General features: G+C 47.7%; 2 protein-coding genes across 7 annotated transcripts; both read right to left on the bottom strand.

The window, feature by feature from the left end:
• Positions 1-910: 910 nt before the first annotated feature.
• On the bottom strand, positions 911-4696 carry LOC120807979 (uncharacterized). 4 transcript variants are annotated; one of them, XM_078093234.1, is made up of 14 exons: positions 4448-4696; positions 4023-4187; positions 3773-3948; positions 3530-3637; positions 3318-3411; positions 3172-3221; positions 3007-3088; positions 2556-2641; positions 2286-2480; positions 2093-2188; positions 1812-1940; positions 1560-1664; positions 1345-1430; positions 911-995 (listed from the first exon to the last, which is right to left on the bottom strand). In XM_078093234.1, exons 2-14 carry the CDS (start codon positions 4090-4092, stop codon positions 974-976), a joined length of 1299 nt encoding a protein of 432 aa, XP_077949360.1. In that variant the 5' UTR covers positions 4093-4187; positions 4448-4696; the 3' UTR covers positions 911-973. The 4 variants fall into 4 exon arrangements, with proteins under 4 accessions (XP_077949360.1, XP_040016446.2, XP_040016447.2 ...); XM_040160512.2 differs by having other exon boundaries at positions 912-995; positions 3172-3411; XM_040160513.2 differs by lacking the exon at positions 911-995 and having other exon boundaries at positions 1163-1430.
• Positions 4697-5366: 670 nt separating this feature from the next.
• Positions 5367-13741, bottom strand: jdp2b (Jun dimerization protein 2b). 3 transcript variants are annotated; one of them, XM_040160515.2, is made up of 6 exons: positions 13466-13655; positions 12629-12681; positions 8679-9167; positions 6924-7141; positions 6468-6572; positions 5367-6298 (listed from the first exon to the last, which is right to left on the bottom strand). In XM_040160515.2, exons 4-6 carry the CDS (start codon positions 7116-7118, stop codon positions 6107-6109), a joined length of 492 nt encoding a protein of 163 aa, XP_040016449.1. In that variant the 5' UTR covers positions 7119-7141; positions 8679-9167; positions 12629-12681; positions 13466-13655; the 3' UTR covers positions 5367-6106. The 3 variants fall into 3 exon arrangements, with proteins under 3 accessions (XP_040016449.1, XP_077949361.1, XP_040016450.1); XM_078093235.1 differs by lacking the exon at positions 8679-9167 and adding an exon at positions 10198-10376 and having other exon boundaries at positions 13466-13623; XM_040160516.2 differs by lacking the exon at positions 8679-9167 and having other exon boundaries at positions 13466-13741.
• Positions 13742-19655: the final 5914 nt, after the last annotated feature.

Genomic DNA, 19655 nt, shown 5'->3' with positions numbered 1-19655 from the left:
GATCTAAAGGAGAAGACAAGGCCGGGCGCCACGTGGGGGAAGATGCACTTTAGATATAAATGATTGAATTTTGGGGGTGAAATAATATAAAACAAGAACGAAATCTGTGACTACAGGTGAAACATAAGTGATGTTTCTATCTTTAAGTTATTTCCACACAAACAAGCTGATAATTGTATATTATTCAAACGGGGTGTCACTTCAACACGGATGTCCCGTGTCCCAAACCCATTACACCCCGAGCCGATGCGCCGGAGAGACGCCGCGTCCTCTCGTCTGCTCCTCTCTGGTGAACCACCGGATGGAAACAAACTGCACTCTGGGATGTCACACCTTGAGACAACTCCCCCCCTCCCTTAATGAACCCCGCACAAGTGATGCATATTCATAACGCTGCCGTTCCATTGAGAGCGATCGGTGTGGCCGAACAACCAGCTCGCATCTGGCCCCATTCTTTTCCCGCTCTCGCTCCTTTTGATACGGGCGCCAGCTCGCTCTTTCTTCCTCCTCTTGTTCTGTTGTCATACCACAAGATTATTTTGGGGATGGAGAGAATGAGGCGGAGGACCCCGTGGCCCAGCCGCAGACACAGCTGGCGGCGCTCAGGTGGGTGCAGCTGGTTGGTGTCAGAGGTTCAAGTATTCATGCCGGACAGAATTGGGCTGAGCCAAGGACTGACACCCCCCCCCCCCTCCCCTCTCCTTCCACCGGGGAGGGGGGGGGTCAGTACATTATTAGGAGACACCTGTCAACGGTGCACATTTCCATCGGGTTTGTGATGTCAGTTAAACCTCCTTTTGAGCGCCTCTAATTCGGCAATGATTATTTGACAGGAATGTGAAATCGCCCCACGATGTGAGTTGTAAGGCACATGAGGAGCACTGCGAGCGCATGAGAAAGAAAATCAAATAAGAGACGTCATTTTTTATTTTTTTATTTATTCAAATTAAAGACGTGTTGTGAGTCTCTGCACCTACGACGGCTCAGCGAACTGACTGCAACAAAGAACGGTGTTCACAAGATCTTAGCTGCGAAGAATCGAAGTAATTTCACTCAAATAATACATTTAATAAAGCATCTCTATGATAACTGAGCAGCTTATGCACTAAAGAGGGAGTTTCGTTTGAAAAAGAAACAAAAAAAAATGTCCCACTTCAACCAATGAAATCCAAAATGCATTCAAGTTTCAAAATTTCAGCAAATTAATATTTGATTGTTTTTTTTTCCCTTTAAAACTAATATCTTTAACTTAAATCTGTTTATTCTTTTTTCCCTTAAAATATATATCTTTGTTATTACTGAGTTTAAAAAATAATATATATTATTAGTATTACTGAGACTGACCTGTAGACGATGCTGCATGTGCACTTCTCATCAAACTTCTTGATCAACCACTCAATCTGCCGCCGGTCCAGAGGTATGTTGGCTTCCTGCGTGCATGACAACGTGTCAGACTGCTTTAGGCCAACAAAGCGCTTCTGCGTGATGGATTCGTGGTACTAGTTGATGTGTGAATGTGCGACGTTGTTCCCGTGGGTGTGAGAGCTGGTTAGCCTGACCTTCACGGCCTTCCTGAAAACACTGGTGGGCACTTTTTTGGTTCCCTTTTCATCCAAACTTCGGAAGAAGTCCATGATGCTCTCATTTCGCTCTTTGAAGAATTTCTGGAGGAAGAAACCGAATGACCCACGTGTACCGTTTCACGAGTACACGTGTGTGTCTGGATATCCCTTTTTTAGGATGATTTACAGCTTTTTCGCCCCGTCGTAAACCCAGTTGTAAGCGTATCTGTTTCCACATGTTTCCCTTACGTGAAAGATCCGGAGGGCTGATATGTTCCTGGTGACGGAGCTCATGACGCTGTGCCGAACATCCAGACCGGGACGCCTCTGACGGGCTTCTTCCAAAAGCTCCACAAAGGTCTCGCAAACAAAAACTGTCTGCATGACACACACACACACACACACACACGATCAGAGTGTATAAACAGCAGTGCAGTCAGACGTAACAGTCACACGTCGACATACAGACAAGCTTCGTACTCATTCTTCATCACACACAGAGGTTGAAAAATAGTTTTTCTGCACTTAACAGAAACGTCCATCTCCTTCAGGGCTGAGTTGGGGTTTTCCGTCACGGCCCGGAGCAGCGACCGCGCTCCGATGGTCGTCAGCGGGTTACGGGACAGCTGGGCAGAACGCACAGACGCAGAACCGCGCGTTTTTGAAAGGCGCCCGGATCGCGGCGATGCCGACTCGATCCGGCCCCTTCGCGCGCGCGCTCACCCGGAGGACCCCGAGGGCGGCGTTGGTGGCGAGGCCCTGGCCGAGGAGCGCCGCCGCCCGGTCGTCGACGAGGTTCCTGCTGAGGTCCAGCAGCACCAGCGTGCTGTTTTGCTCCAGCGCTTCACCCAGCGACTGCGCCCCGGCAGGTCCAAGACCGTTCCACGCCAGCTGGAGCTGTTGCAGGGTCCAGTTCACCTGAGGAAAAGGGAGCGGTTGAGCGTCAAAAGGCCGGGGTGGGAAATGTTTAGAAAGGTGAGTGGCGCTTATCACCTTCAGTGCAGCCCCCAAAGCCGCGGCGGTACGCGTACCGAGGTGGTTCCAGGTCAAATCTAGCACTCGTATACCCGCATTGGAGGCTTTTTAGGGAGGACAAAGAAACGACTCATACAGTACATACAGTATACATCCTTTGGCTGCTAGATATAACATTTGGGATTCCTTGGGACAGGCCGATGATAGAACTATGTGGTGTTATTTAGTGGCTCGGCTGCTAACGTGAATTTAAACAAAGTGAGGATTTTGCCATCGACACAAATGGACCCACGGACGTTAGAAACGATGGATGGAACCACGTCTTTGTGTAAATATGGGACGGACAACGACCCAGCAAGTGTTGAAATAACGAGAACCAAAAACGAGCCTTTGGTGGCAATGGGTGTTAACCCTTCTCCTCTTCTGAAAGATGGGATTTGATCTCCTAATACAATGTGAGCTGCTGTACCCAACATGTGACCCAGGTGTTCTCCTCCTGCATCAAAGATGTTGTTGTGACTGAGATCCAGCTCTTTGACTATATAGTCAACCTAAGAATTAAAGAAGAAAAAAGGAAATTTAACGCGCATTTTCATCACGACTCAAATGTTATTTGATCATTCTTTGAAATAACCTTCAACGCATCGGCCAAGTATTTAGCAGCAGAATCGTCAAAATGATTTCCTGCATGAAGAAAAGTACACGTTAAAAATAAAAACTCACTAATTGCAGAGGTGCACACACAAATATGTTCACCTGGGAAAAGACTTTGCCAATCACCTGAGAGCTTTAGGGTTGTTATGTTGCAGGTAATTGATAGCATTTTGGAGATGATCTGTGCTCCTTCAAGGTGCAGCTGGTTGTTGGAAAGATTCTGACATGGAGACATTGAGACAACATAAGCCCCGATATAAATCAAATAAAAAATCAAATCATTTGTCTTCCGCAGTTCTGTGCAGACAAGCACCGGGCTGATTTTTCAGAACAATTACTAGACTCTCGATGCTTTCGTTTATTTGAAGCATCTCCGTCAGATAGCGCGTCCCCTCGGCCTGAAGCACGTTGTCCTCAAGCTCCAGGTTGGTGACGGCGTTGTCCCTCTAAAACATGCAAATAACACACGTGTTTTCTCTCCGTCGACATCTACAGTGGGAACAAAACACTCCACCCAAAGTAAATCGCATCAACCAACCCGCGCCCATCCCGAGTGTGCACGGATGAAGGGACTTTCATACTCGCAGAGATACGGCCAGGGCTTTGGCTCCGAGGCGTCCTACGCCGTAGTGGTTCAGGTCGAGGTTGGCTTCACCCAGCTGACGGAGGTAGGAGGACACCGGGGCGCAGCCCGTCCACCGACAGGCCTCCAGGTACCACTCTGCGGGGGGCGAGCGGTGTTTCTGACCGGTGCCATCTGGAAGGAAGGAGGAATATACAGAAACGGGGGGAATGGGGTGGGAGGCGCTAGGCGTCCATTTGTCAACTTACTGTCCGTTTCATCCCCACTGTCGACCTCTTGACCTCGGGTCGGCCGCTCCTCCGCATCACGGGGATCCATCGTGCTTCACAAGACCCGGAGAATGATCACCTGTGTCCGCACCGCGACAGGTGAGCTTTTACCGAAAGGCTTTCCGAAGTAGAAGAAGGTCTAAACTGAAAAAGAGTTGATGACGCGCCATTTGTGCGAACACGACCGTTAGAAACTGCTGGGTTGTTGTTGTTGTTTTTGCTAGCGTTAGCAGTTAGCTAATTTGCTGTTACCCTCCCTGAGTGAGATTTAATTAAGGTTAGACCCACGTCTAAAGGAGTGTACTTTTACATTGGATCGATTTAAAAATAATTCGAATACTTATTCAAAATGCTTTCCTGTTAAACTTGTTTTATTGTTCAGAATAGAGAAACCAGCAGCTTACCTGAGCGAGTTGTGTCACTGCTGATGAGGGTTTAACCAACGGACAGCAACGGTTGTTTGTTTGGCGTTCACACGTTCGAAGGTTTTAACAAACAAACGATATACTGGTGTTAAATATTACGTTACTTTTGTTTTCATAGGGCCTCAACAGATAATCGGTTAATTTATGGGGCTGGAAATCGTGCAGTTCTCAAAGGGGTCCACTAGATGGCGCCGCAGTGTGACGTTTACAGTAGAAATATAATATAGTAGAAAGTAACTTTGATGCGTGGGTTTGTTTGTGTCTCCATCCAAATAATAACTGAATGAGATCAATCCATAATTATTTTTGACTTTTGCTGCTGTCCAAAAATAAAATTCGTTCTATTTGTATATAATATAGACTAAAAAGTAAAAGATATTTTAAGTAACTAAGGAAATTATTATAAGCTGAAATACAACAACTAATTCAATGATAATTATTGGAGAGAGATCTTTCTTAAAGCTTTGAAAAAAGTAAGAACATCCTAGGAGACGTTATAAAGATGTAGCAATAATGCAGCGAGAAAAGAAGTGAACGCGGTGTGAGTTCTGCAAATGAAAGAAAGCCCCGTATTTGGCAATGTAGCTCAGCTGAAGAAACACGATTGCACAACTTCTGTCCCTTGATAGCTCCAGTGTTATGACTGGAAGGAGCCACTGAGATCACTGTGACTAATTTCACCAAACAAAAGACCCCCCGTCTGATTTTGTGATTTAAAAAAAAACAAGACTCGCAGTCTCTCGTAGTTAAAAAATAAAATTTAATCTATTCTTGGAAACAGGGTCGTACACAGCAGGTACAGGTGCCGAGCGGACGCTGCTCATCTCAAGGGATTTCTGCTTGTTTTCACAGCCGAACCGGAGAGACAGAAAAGACAAATCACGTCAAGTGATCAACGAACATTTCATATATGTTTATGTATACAAAGCAGTATAAAACAGTACAATAATGGACAGACAACAAGTCCAAAAAACCACGGGTGTAAACATTTTGTGTATATGTGCTTTTCATGACGCCAGCGTCACCACAAATCGGATCAACCGGTTACTGCCATCGTCGGGGCAGAGTATAGAAATCAACATTACAAGAACTCGGCCTGGTGTACTTTTATTGAGTGTTCGTATCCTAAAAACTCTACACCTGTATATGTTCGGCTAGCGTACGAATAGAGAGAAGAAAAATAAAGTTGCAGTTACAAAAAAAACAAAACGCCACGCAGTTCTCGTGGCTTTTGTAACAGAGCACCTCGTTGATATCAGTGCGTTTTTCCCCCTCGGCGTCGCTTCCGCTCGTCCTCCGCCGATCCCATTGGTCCCTTTCGTGTAGAGATGGTTGAAGTGACGACCAGGCACGGCGGGCGTCAGCGACGACACTCAATGTGTCCTTGTTTTCCCGGACGGGACAGAGCCAGCTCGTGCTAAGGACGACCCTCGACCTTTTCCGCCCGGAGCGTCCGATAAAGTCTTGAGCTCCAGCGCTTGTGTGTGTTTTTTTTGTATTTATTTATTTCAAATGTGCCGCCAGTTACGGTTATTGTTCCAAAAGGCGGAGGCCTGTTGCCGCCGTTTCGGGGGCGGTCGGGGGCTACGTGTCCCCTTTTGGGTTCCTTTCTCTTTTTTTTCCTTCTTTTTCCTGGTTTCACTCGGCGTCGGCGGACAGCTGCTCCAGCAGCGGGTTGTCCTCGCTCTCCGGCGTTTTGACGCTGTCGGTCCGCACGATGCAGGTGGGCCGGTGGAGGTTGAGCATCACCATCAGCTGCTGCCTCTCCAGGCGGAGCTCCTCGATCTGGGCCTTCAGGTCGCAGTTCACCATCTCCAGGCGCTCCGATTCCTGCGCGCAGAGGTCGGATCGTTAGAAACTAGACGCACCCGTTATTCACAGCACCTTTTTCACTCGTCTCAATTGTTCGAACCAGACTCGCGTTGGCTGCGAATCGGGTCGGCCAAAATCAGCCAAAGTGTAGTTTGTTAGCTCCCACTCCTCGGTGCGATGGACTCACCCTTTGGAGGAAGTCGGTCCGTTCCTTCTTTTTGTTTCGGCATCGTGCCGCAGCGACCTTGTTTTTCTCTCGTCTGCGTTTCCTCCTGTCGTCATCCTCGTCCATCTGTGGGCCGCGTTGCGTGGTTAATGCGAGAAACGGGCGTCACGTGAGGGCATTTTTGTTTTCTTAATGACACGTCAATGGTAATGGCAGAGATCGGTCCTTCCCACCGACTGTGCGGGAAGGTCGCGACCCCGCAGGAGTCAAAAAAGAATTTAATTTCTTCGCCCTAATCATGAATTCTAACAAAGGCCCTCAGAAAAAACTATTCTGTGCGACCTCAACAGTGAATCTCGTCGTGAGCACTAGAGGGGGCAAAATGACACAGATTGTAACGTACCAACATACTGTATACACTAATTCTTCTAACACACAATCCTCATCCGCCGCCGCTGCTGCTCACTTCCTCCTCACCTCGGTCTTGATGGCCAGCGGCCTCTTCCCGAGCCTCCCCAGGAAGTGCAGCGGGGACAGCATGGTCCCCAGCTGGCGGAAGTCGGCCAGCTTGAGCTGGTCGGTGAGCGTGGTGGCCGAGATGCCCGCCAGCGGGCCCAGGCAGGGCAGGGAGCCCGCCGCCAGCGAGGGGTCTGGGATCTGTCCCGGCATCATGTCCGACCCGGCCACCACCGCTGCTACGGGAGGGAGAGGAAAGGAAGAATTAGCGACATAGAGCAGTTTTAATCTCCAAAGGGATTTTGCCTTTTTATTTTTATTTTTTTCAAAGAGAGGTTGACCGGCGCGCTTTAGAAACGCCATCAGGGAGGAATGAGGTACGGCCGGGAGAAATAGGAGAACGTGGCCTCAAGCAAGTGGCCCGGAGAAGTGTGAAATCGCCAGTAGAATGGGAGGTGCAGTTACGTACGACGCCAACATTCAGCGGCCGCCACACATGTTGAGCCGATGGGATGGTCCACCAACGCAGACTCTCCGCCGGTTCAAGTTTAAAAAGATTGGTATCAGTCTGACCCGCCCTTCCCCCCAACCGACGCCCCCGACCCCATCACCGCCTTGTACCCCGTTTGCCTCTTGAGCATCGGGCCGCAGGTTGTGCAGGAAACCGGACAAAGCCCCTCTCATGTGGGACCAACAAAGACGAGCATTGTGAGGTGGTTCGGAAACAGCTGACTCTGCTGGTGGGCGACGAGCTGACGGGTATTGTAAGTCAAACCGGGTCTCTCTTTTTTTTTTTCTCCTTCTCCTCTCGTTCGTTGCTACTTTCCTCGCGAGGCTGAGGAGACTCGCTCCGTTACAAAAGTCAGAGAGGAGCTAATGAAAAAAAAAAAAGCAGGGTTATGTAACTCCATTCTGATGGACTCCACCCTGGTTATGGGCCGGTCCCAAAGTGTTTTTACAGTTGGAGTACAGCGGGAGTTTACTGTCGAGCGCGGTGGAAACCCAACCCCCCCACCCGACCCCCCCACCCCCTTCATCGGGAGGGAATCACTTCTGACGGGCAGCGGCCTTTCTTCTCTGCTGAATAACCCACACTATTTCTGTCTCACAATGCTTTCATTCATCCGTTTAGTATTTGTGAGTTTGACACACTGCATGCAGACAGTGACGGGAGGGGGGGGGGGGCTCTGTCGCATATGAATTACCACAAACATGAAGTTTTCGGGTCCGTCACACCTCCACGCTGCTTCTGACCCGTCCCTCACCGCCTGCATGATTTATTCTCTCCAAGGACAAGTTGGTGTGTGGAGCCACTGTCCAATGAGGCATTTTATTATTTAAATACGGACTCCCCCCTCCACCCTCCCATTTCTCCTTCCCTCTCTCCCACTGTATGTATACTCCCATTTACACTGCACTTGGCAGCGGCATGTTGTTTTTGCTGGAGAGGAAAAGAACAAGACAGCCCTGGTACAAAAAAAAAAAAATTGCTCTCAGACTAAATTCTCTCTTTTCTCTTTCTCTCAAAGTGGTGGAGGAATGGAGGGCGCCATGGCCTCCATTCCTCCACCAGTCTGTCTAAGAACAAGGCAAACCATATGGCAGCTAATCTTAAATACGCCCAAAAACCCCACCTCTCTGCGTTTATTACAAAGTCTTCAGACCACTCGATCACGCTTGTGTGCCGCTTGTTTTGTTTCTTCCTCACATTGCTGACCAATAACTGTGCAGGAATTGGGAACAACAAAATACAAAAAACACGCAACGCAATCTCACCCTTGGACCCGAGAGAGAGCAGCCACAGGAAACTGAAGCGCCCATTAGGAATGACTAATCAGAGCCAAAACGGAGTCCGGTATCCAAGTCGTGCCGGACAACCCAGTTTACAGACTCCGTCCTGCACAAACACATTTCTTTCAATGGAAACCGACCCGGTAGTAATTATATTATGTCCCTTTCAGAGCAGGGCTGGTGTGCGGTGCTTTGCAACGGGAGCCTCCCCAGTCAGACAAGGAAAGCCCCCGTTGCATGAAACGGCTTGTCCAAGCACGCAGCACACACACGCAACACACACACACACACGCAGAAATAGTTCAGCACGTCAACGTTTTGGGTACTCGCGGCCTCCAAGGTGAAATGATGTCTGATCCGAGACGCCTTCAGTGGTGAGACAATGAGGTCGGTGAGACAGCGTTCGAGTTCCCCCTTTTTGTAAATTCGGCATCCCCTCAAGCCCTGAGACATGAAAGCCTGGAGAGGCGTCTTCTGTAAGAGATAAGGGAGGCTTGCTGAGGCGATGACGCTTTGTGTAATTATACCAAAAAGCATAAATCAGGTAGATTGTTACTTTTTCCAGAGGGTATTTTTCTCTTCTTTTTTTTTTTTTGTTTTTCCGTCAGTCGCTGCAGCCGAGGATTAGCGGTCAGCGCTTGATGATGCAACGCGGTTACTGTGCTTTTGCAGTCGAGCAGAAACTGCAGAAAGCCTCGGACAAGGACACCTACACAGCCCGGCCCCCGCCGACCTCTCCGGCCCGAGCCCATGTCATCATGCAGCTATGAAATACGGGGGGGGGCGTCCTCTACGCTGCCGGCGCCCGTCCGACTGATCTAACCGCATGCGAAGCGGGTTGATGGCCGGAGGTGTGTGGAATGTGCAGGCAGCCAGCGCGTCCTTCATCTACAGGCGGACGCTTTCTTCGCACACACGCTCCGTATGCGTGAGTCCATTTCCTCACTCATTCCTGAGACCAATTAACCGCGTTGCGGAATTCAGCCCCTTGACGATGGCTGGCAGCGGGACAGGAGGCCCTATTGTCCTCCTTCCCTTAGAGGGTGAAGGGGGGGTCGGGAGGGGGGGGGGGGGGGGGGGGGGGTCAGTACCTTCAGATACTGCTAACTAACCTCACCCATCGCAGTCACTTGAGTTACATCTGTTACATCTTCTGCGCTGCCAGACGACTCAATAAATCACCGGCATTGTGGGAAAGACGCGCGCACCTGGCAAGATTCTATTCCACTTATTTGTCCAAAATCTGACTTGAAATAACAACGCCTTGCACGGCGCGCGCACACACACACACACACACACACCGATGCGAGTCTTGCAAAACACTTTGAGACGGCGGCTCCAGCTCTGAGCGCCACACGAGCGCTGGAGTTGCACGCTGAGCGCGATGGGCCCGGGCCAAGGCATGCTCCCTCCGTCTCCCGCCAAGGTCTCGGCGATCATCATTACCGCCCGCGCTCCGTCGGGCTGCGTGTGCGTGCGTGTGTGTGTGTGTGTGTCGAGTTACCGCGTTTTTCGCAATCCTCCCGGGGGAAACCGGGGGAATGTGACACCGCCTTTCATCGGAGGACGGTTCCGGACGGTCCAAATACACAGCACCAGCATTCCTCCGGGCCCTCATTATATTTTCATTGGAGGGACGGGGCCGTTGTTCTGATGGCGCGGCGGTCACCTCAGGCCGTTAAACTCCGGGGTGACGGCGCGTGGGAGTGGAAGTGATTATCACAACAGAAAGAAAAAAAACGGGATCTCTTTTCATTTCCAGCTTTCGCTTCTCTTTTGGCAGTTCTCAAAGGCTCCGACAGCTGCCAAGAGATATAAGGAACCGTTCACAAGATTAAACTAAACCTTCCCGGAAGCGACTCGACGCAATTAAGAACATTTAACCTTGCAATGTTTTCAGCGTTGATAATAAGAGCCTCAGCTGCAGCGCTAATGAGCGAGCCCCCCCCCCCCCCCCTCCACAATCACAGATTGGATGTCTCAGCGAGCCAAAGTACAATGCAGGGAGAGGTAATCAAAGCTGCACAAGAGGGCAGGTAGTTTAGCTTTTGTGTTCTACTGAAGACTCCGGCCTAAGAAAAGAATTTAAAAAAAAAAAAAAATGTCCTGGCAAATCGAAACACAAAGCACATGCAGATATGCAGGAGGACTGTGGCTGCCTTCATTCAGACGTTGCTGTGTGATCTTTGGCTGGATTCCTGCCTCGTGCCATTCAAACAGCCCCACATCTATATTCTGCATCTGGGTGGTCCGGGTAGAATTATGATATATATATATATTAGACTTTGTATTGCCCTGAGAGCCCCTCCCCCCCCGGCTCAGACATGAAATACATGAGTCAAAATACGAAATGCAGACAATAGACATTGCAAATGGCCTCAACGTTTATGACCAATCCAAGTCGAGATATGTGCAACCCCTGACTACTTCACATGGGCCAACCAAGTCTAGAAAATCTGATATAATGCCGCCTGCTGAAGCAATCGTTGTTATTATGTAACGCGCGGCTGTCGCCGTTTCATACTTTGTCCTCCGTTTCCTCATCTCAGCACACGCCTGCTCTGATTAAACAAGCCGCCGTGTCTGCACCGTGCTATGTGTCCGGTCCTGTTGTCCACCCAACGGCTTCCGAGCTAAACCTCAATGCCCAGGTCGACACTTGGGGACAATTTTCTGCAATTTCGTGCAAATAGAGGAAAAACTGGCCTGGAGAAGAAACTAAATTCAGGAAATCTGGAATTCATAACCAACGGAGCGTTTACTGTGCTCCTTTCTTTTCAAAAGAAATCCAGCTGGCTTCAATGTCTCTTCGCGGTTACACCTTTTGGACGTGTGGGTGTTTGCTTCCACTGTGCACATCTAGTCTGTCCTGACGCACCGTTTTCAAAAGGCCATGTGGAAAAGCTTAAGGGGGCTACAACGTGATACACACGGCAATGAATAGCCGCTCTGCCGGCATTAGTATTAGTCTCATTGAGCCTGTAGCTGTTGCATAGCTGGCTCGCTCGCCTGCAATGCGTCTGCCGTCTATTCAGCGCGCTGGGGTGCAGCTCGGCAATTCCAGCTCTCCAGAGACGCACTGGAAGGCATTTCTACTCAAAATAAACCCCGCGCGCGCGCCCACGTCCAGCCTCTCAGCCCCGTGCTTGTTGCCTGCTTGTCGGCTCGCCAGCCCTTCCCCATTAATCCGCTGCGGCGTTCCCTTTATGCAGAAAGCATCCTGCGGACGTGCCCGGGCAGGCGCTGGGGCATTTAAACCCTCGGCGGAACGCACGCTTGTTCACCTCACGCAAACACAAAATAAAAGGGACAAAGGTAAGCGTGTGTGTGTGTGTGTGAGAGAAGAGCGCACACACAGCTTCTCCTGCGGCATGGCATGTACGGCGGGCGCTGCACCGGCTGAAGGAAAACACTGGACCTATGAACCGGCACAAACATGTGCCCCCCCCCCCACGTTCATATTTCCCATTCCATGATTGGCCTTAGACCTTCAGACCAACGGGGGGCGATAACTAACGCTGCCTCTGGTCTAGATAAGGTTCCTGTTACACAATAAAGTGTAAATCTTTTAAAAGATCCTGATGTGGACCAAAAGGATGCTTTTTAAAGGCTCATCACAACGACACGGGGAAAGGAGGAGTGTAACATTGGACTGTGTTTGTAGTATATGCAAATGAAAGGCTGCAGCGCGCACACACACAGAATGACAACGGCTGCAGTTGAACTTCCAGTGCATGTGCACAATAGTGTGGGCCGAAAGCAACGATCGCACGCCCGGTAAATCTGCGCGCGCGGCATTTGTTGTGCTCACATGCTGCCGAACAAACGTCTCATTTCATTTGCATCACTTTGTGTTTCAAGGTAAACGAGTTATACACAAAGAAAGAGAGCATGTGATTAATTCAGTGTAAAACTTTTAAATATGCAGTACTTACTCAGAGAAAACTTGTCAGTCTTCGTCTTTCAATGATGCAACGGTGTTCGGACGCTGTAGAGAGACAGAAGGATGTGTATTATTCTGTAAAGTCCAGGTGTTCGTCTTGTTATGAGAGACTTCATAAGTGATGAATCGTAAGTGAAGGTGAATCAAAGTCACTTTCTCAACTGTGACGTTATTGGTTTTTTTTTTTATTATTAGGCCAATTGTTTAGTTCATCGCCCGAATCAGCTAATTAATCAAGAATAGTGATACATTCATGAATGAGTTATATTTAAAAAAAAGAATCATCCTTTCCCGCCATTGTTATGGTTTCTCCGCCGCTCCCAGCGACGAGAGACACTATTATTCACTCATTTTCCCGAACTACCAAACTCCCCCCGCAGAGTCCGCCGCGGTGCGCCACGCTGGCTTTGCGTCGCCGTCACGCGCAGTGGCCGCAGTCTGCGGCGTGCGTCGCCTGACGTAACCCCCCCATACCCCCCCCGGGTTAACCGACGACACTTTTCCCGTCCGGCGGGACCGACTGTGGGGGGAAACTTTGAAACTTATTTTCTTCTTCTTTTCTTAAAAACAACCTCCGGACTTCTCACGGTCATCCGGGGGGGTCGGAGGGGGGGGGGGGGGGGGGGGACACGTCCTCGTGTGTCGAGGCTGTAACTGTGACGTTTAACGTCGCAACGTGGTGAGAAAAAACATGCATGCAAATGCGTTCACGAGCATTTAACGTGAGCTAACTATTAGCTAGCGGCAAAAAACAACAACACCAACAACCAAAACGGGATTAAAAAAAAAACAACAACACGCGGCTCGGCGGCTTTAGCGCCGGTCTTACCTGACGTGCGTCCGAAAAATATCCGCAGTGAAATAGTGCGGCGGTGCGGGAGCGCAGTCGGATGCGGGCTTCGGGACTCACTGAAGCCGTTGCATCAGCTCCCGGTTTAAGTAGCGATCTGGTCTGTGAGGGCTCGGGAATGCGGAACTGCTGTCCCAGACGTAAGCATGGATGAAAATAATGTGAGAGGAGGGCCGCAGATGTTCGCTCCACCCCTAGCAACCAGAATAACACACACGGGCCGGAGGAGAGGCGGTAAATAATACGAGTTATGGCAGACGTAGCTGCAGGTGTTTTATCGTTTCACTGCTGGCCAATTGGGCTCCGGCCAAAAAGGAGGAAACGCTTCGTGAGTTTATTGGTCCATTTATTTGTTTGTGGCATGTAATCAGTGGTGGAAGTGCTACTAAACGCTCCCAAGTGCAAGTACAAAGTAAAAGTCCTGCATCCAGATTAAAAATAAACAGCATTCTAGTGTTATCAGCTAAATATAGGCTTCCTCCAAGCATGACATGTAGTTACTGTGCAGAGAGTTGAATTATATCATCAGTTGTCTTGTATGTTTTCAATGTGCCGCCTGTTTGACATACTTAGCTGAGGGCGAGCAGCCCTGCGTCACTGTTTATGAGCTAACAGAAATGAGCAAAACAATCCACGTCATTTTGTGGAAAGGGCTTATTTGTTTGTGTCTCTCATATACCTTTGATCATGTTGTGACCCCTCGGATTAATCATGTGACCTCTTGCAAGGTCCGTCCCCCAGGTTGGGAACCTCTAGTGTGGCAAATGGACACTAGGACCCTTTATCGTTTTGCACAGGCTCTTATTATTTTTATTTGATATAAATGGCATTTGAATCCCTTCAGAACACACTGCTTGTGATCACTTATGGGGAAGGATGTGGCCTGAAGCGTGGTTACATTCAGAAGATGTTTAGTTGTTAAATGACTGTGAAACCTAAGAATAAGGAAATTGGTAATTCAGGCTTACAGAGCATTGGGTTTATGGTTAATGGCTCAAGACGTCAAAGGACTCCTTTAACAAACAAACAAACACATTTAACACAACTAAATCAAACATGCAGTGTGTAAATGTTCATCTGACTACAAGTTATGTTTTTTCATTTTTTACAGGAAAAAGTGGAGCCCTCACTTCCTGTTTATTCAGAGTATTTCCCTTTCAAAACGGTCTGTTATTGTAACTTTTTTCATACATGCAAAGACAGAAAATTGAAAGTGCAGAACAGCATTATTTCGACTGTTAACTGTTATGAAAGACGGTTTTATTTCACTGTAGCCCAAAGTCCTCCGGCCTTCAGGCTCGCATACAGATGTTTGCACAGATCTAATCCAAATGTGCCTATTACTCATATTCCCGGGGAAAAATGCCCGTTTGCCTTTCTCAGACAGAACTCAGTTAATTATATTATTTCAGGTGGTAGAGGAAGTTTAAGTAACACAGTAAATCCTGCTGGGTATTCAGACACATGTAGCTTTATCGCTGTGAAGCCCGACATCATTTGCTCTCTTTAATACAACTGTGACTTGATTCATGACGCGTAAGAACTAAAACACACATGTGGTGTGTGGTTCCAGAAAGTTCCCAAAGAAACTGAATGTCTCCTCTTGTTGTTTCCCTCTAGTGTGAGCAGCTGTAACTACATCCCGCTGTCCTGCTCTTGTACAACTGAGTTGTGTCCCCTTTTAAAGGGGAAGTCCAATTTCAGAATTGTGTTTAAAGTTTGGAAAACATCTGGCTGGATAAACTGTAATGGAGTATTTTCCCCCCCCTTTTAATGCAGATTAGCTTCTATCTATACGGCTCTAACATTTTTATTTGAAAGCTCAAAGTTGTGCATGACCGTGATGTATTGTTGGATGCAATCCTAAATATTTTTAATGAAGAATAATCGATGCGTCCTGTGCATGTTTTATATGCCTCAGGTATCATTGTCTTTATCTGGTTGGTTTTGCACGATGAAATCTCAACTGTTCCACCTCCAACGAGCTCATGAGTTATTAGAGGCTCACTAAAATACCCCACTCGGTTCCTTTTTTTAGACTCTAATTTGGTTCTCCTGTGATTTATGTCTCGCATCTGAGGGGGAGGTCGGGGGGAAGAGGGGGGGGGGGGGGGGGCGCTCTGTGCGTCACAGTCGCTCCTAACATAGATGACACATTTTAGGGTCGGCATTTGGGGTTAGTAAAGCAGAACCGAGCCAACGGAGCAGACATATTTCACAAACGGGAGGGTCGTGGACGTCTGGGAGCTCGGAGGGGGGGTTTTCCCCCATTTGCAGGTGTAGACTTTCAGCTGAATTCCTCTTTGCCTGCAGGAAGTCAGCCAGAGATGTCACTCAGTGCCCGGACACACATGGTGCCCGGCCCCGTTGGGCACTTTAAGCCTTTTTAGAGGGAATTGTCCCTGCCAAGAACAATAAGCTCTGATTGATAATGACACTGTGAAAAAGCGTATACCCGTCTGGATACGCAGCCCAAATATGCAGAGCATGTTAATTTGTTCAGAAACAGTACCCAGTTGTTCAAAGTACGAGGATCTACTGGAATGACACAATGTTCTTTGGTCCCTTTTGTTCATTTTTAGATACACATTTAAGTATTTGTAATAATATTTGATGCAATAACACCGGCTTATGTCTCTCACTTTGCATTTGGCTTGACTGTGTAAAAAGGATGTAAATAACCCAGATTTTGTGGTTTATTCACTCTGATTGAGATCTGTACGTTTTGTTCAAGTGATACGTAGTATTATCCAAGACCACATCTTTGGGAAATACCCACAAAACCAGACACAACCTGACTCAGCGTCAGACACGTCGCAGACAGATATGAAAAAACGTTATTTTTACCACCACTCTATTAATTTTTTCTTCCTTTTTTCTTGTTGTAGAAGAAGAAGAAGTTGTAGAATATGTCAAATTATGTCCAGTAATGTATAAAGATGCAGGTTAGTGTGAAACAGATGTTTACAGTTTGCCATTCATTGCATTGGTAGGGATTGATATTTCACCTATTCTGAAAACAAATGCTACAACAAATTTATTCAGTAAACATAAAAATCTGGCAAGTAGTAACATGCATTGAAATACTTTACATGATGAATTCAATCAGGGTCTCAACTGATACTCCCTGTACTTCAAACATCCTCCTTTCCAATCCACACAGATGAACCCACGTACATCTGGATGGATTGAACCTGATTATCAAATAAATCACTTGGTGCCTCAATTGCGTGCTGGTGTTAACTTTAAACCCCCCTCTCCATCTCCATCTTCACCCCCCCCCCCCCCCCCCCCCTCACACAGCACAAGGCTGCTGTTGTGAGCTCGTTTTCAGCTCCCAGTGTTGTAAGTGCTGTCAGATGTGGATTCACCCGTATCATGTAGCATCAAAGTCTGTAAAATAACACATTTTTAGTGCAAATGAATTCATTTTTTTGCAGTTTTAGTCATAGCAATTATTTAATGATACGGTTGTCATGAAAAAAACTTTTTTTTTTTTACACGCCATCTCCTATTTTAATATTACAGCGCCGTTGAGTTCACGTTGGCGTCACTCATCCAGCCTCGCTCTCTCACAGCGTGTCAGGTGACCCGGTCCTCCCAAACCCGCGTGGCATTGATTTATCACCGTAAATATAGCACTTTGTTGGGAATATAACAGCAAGCGGGACAGCGAGTGGTCAGGAGGTGTATGAGGATGAGATAACAGAGGTGGAAACAGTGAGCACACAACAAATAATAGAATGGTAGGAATCCGTCACCAGGCAGTGAGACACATTACGCAGCGCTGAAGTTGCTGCGAGCAGCCTCGTCCTGAAACATAACCGCAGTAAGCAAACAGCTCCGTGTTTTTCATCTCCCTAATTAGAGAAGGCGAGCGTTGGCTTTAAAACGCAGAGTTCCTATTTGTTCAACGTGAACAAATACAGTGCACCCATACGACAGCAGGCTGCCAGTGCAGAAGACCAAGCAGAAACAATGGAGGCTCAGACTAATCTCTATCACATGGAGACGAATGACAAGCAGGTGTGTAAATACAAAAATGAAGGCGGGGATCGAGGATGGGTGTGCTTTGACCTAGTGCGTAGGAATCGGGGAGAGGCGGTGGAGAAGGGCCCCCGCTCACTTTTTATTACCCCATTTGGCCGGTGTGATCCCATCGTAACCAGGAGGTATAAGTAAATATATATATATATATACATTAGGCCGGTTCAGTGTCGTGCACGCTGCTCACTGTCACACCATCCTGGCACACTTGGGGGGGGGGGGGGGGGGGGGGGAGGAGTATAATTAATGTTATTCTTGTTTTTAATGAAACTACACAAATTAAAGTGATAATGATAAGTTTATGGAATGCAAAATATTTCTTTCAACCAACAGCATATGAATAAACTAAAAGGGTTCACCTTAAAGCAGCTACAATATTTGATCAAAGCTTAGACAATATTACATTATCAGTGATTATCCACAACAATAACCGCACTCGCATGGCTGCAGACTAACTTTACTCTTTCTCCATGAAGTACATTTTGCTGTTAAGTCTCTGAACGGATGAGTTCTCAATCGTGTTATTTTTTCCAAATGTGAACAACGTGATCTGTGTGATGTTCTAGGTCTCTGAAACAGGCCGTGCAGCTCGTCACACTGATGGACACACGGAGCTGGATGGAACCAGTGGACAAAGAGTGAGTCAGTAGACATCAGATCTGTTGACAGGCCTGTCCATCATCACTAAAATAGCCAGGCGCAAATACATCATGCACACGCACACACACACGCGCGCGCACACGCACACACAACCACTCGAATTGGAATAAACATAGAGGACCTGAGATGTTCTTTGCTGCACACTGCTCACGCTGCAGCTCCACCTACTGGCGGAAAACACAACTGCTCTCAAACTCCTGTGCCGCTGTGTGGGAACACGGCAGATGTTGTGTGAACATCGCAGATGTTGCAAAGAAAAGAATGCCTATCTGACAAACCTCATCTGCGTGAATATAATGTCCCTTTTTGCGCTGAATGAGGTTACATTTAGCGCATCGCTGCGGAGTTATTATCGCTGCCTCGGGGCCCGGGAACGAACGGGCAGCGATCACGAAATGCCCCGCTGTTTGTTCCGGTTAAGACGCCTAATGAGACGCGATACCCGCTGCGTAATTTCTGAGAAAAGTGGCCTCCTGTTTGCGGGCACCGACTCGCGGCTGCTCGCTCGCGCTTCGGCCTTTTCCGGTAAAAAAAAAAGAAAGAAAAATCCTCCCGGCTTTCGAAATATGACACCTGTTGCTATGGAGACAAAACAACTGCAATCACCCAAACATGGTCATCGGAAGTGACGCTAATTGGGCGGTTGCGCGCTGACGTGGTACGCAGGCAGCGCGCTGCCGTGGAACCTGATTCCCTTGACCGTGACAATAGCGGAGCTGTGAATAACTAATTAACCTGCTTTTTCTGCAGCTCCCACTCGTTTTGAACACGTTTCAGTCCCCGGTGGCTGCATTTTATGTAATCCTCCATCCAAAAATAGCAACGCTGACGTCCATCTATGGACTCAAATATTAAGATTCCCGAGTTCACTCCAGGGGCCTCTTCTTGTTGCAAATTAGTTTTTATAAAGATACCATATGATATTATTATGTTCTTTATTAGCAGATTGGGATCGCAGGTTATTTGTAGATGTTCTGGTTTCTATTTTTTAAGCCTGCCTACTGCCATTTTGATTTTGGTTCCATAGACATTCAAAGCTCATGGTTGACCTTGGAAAGTTGAAGAAGCTTTCTGTCATATATAATTCACTTTTTTTGACCGATAAATTTTGCTCGATTGTCTTCTTGTCCCTTAAGCTCAGGACCAAAATTCATCCTCAACAAACAGAGTGCAGACGACATCGCACCACATGGTCCATTTAGCTCGTTGGACCTTTCAGTCTTATTATATGATCTTCCTCAGTAAATAAAGAGACCAGTTGAGACATTTAAAAAAAAAAACAAGAAGCAACTAAAAATGGTCCGACGATGAGGAAATTTGAAAACCTTTTCTCTATAAAACTCGACGGGCTGATGAAGGTAACATGGAACACTCCAGAACACTTCATTTAAAAAGCAGTGGTGAGCTTGTTTGTTAAAATGAATACTCCTGCGTACTGAATAATAACAACACCGAGTCACGC

The sequence above is a fragment of the Gasterosteus aculeatus genome, chromosome 18 (genome assembly GCF_964276395.1).
Source record: "Gasterosteus aculeatus chromosome 18, fGasAcu3.hap1.1, whole genome shotgun sequence".
Lineage (NCBI taxonomy): Eukaryota > Metazoa > Chordata > Actinopteri > Perciformes > Gasterosteidae > Gasterosteus > Gasterosteus aculeatus.
The sequence above is the reverse complement of the archived record's forward strand: the minus strand, read 5'-3'. Positions and strand labels throughout refer to the sequence as shown.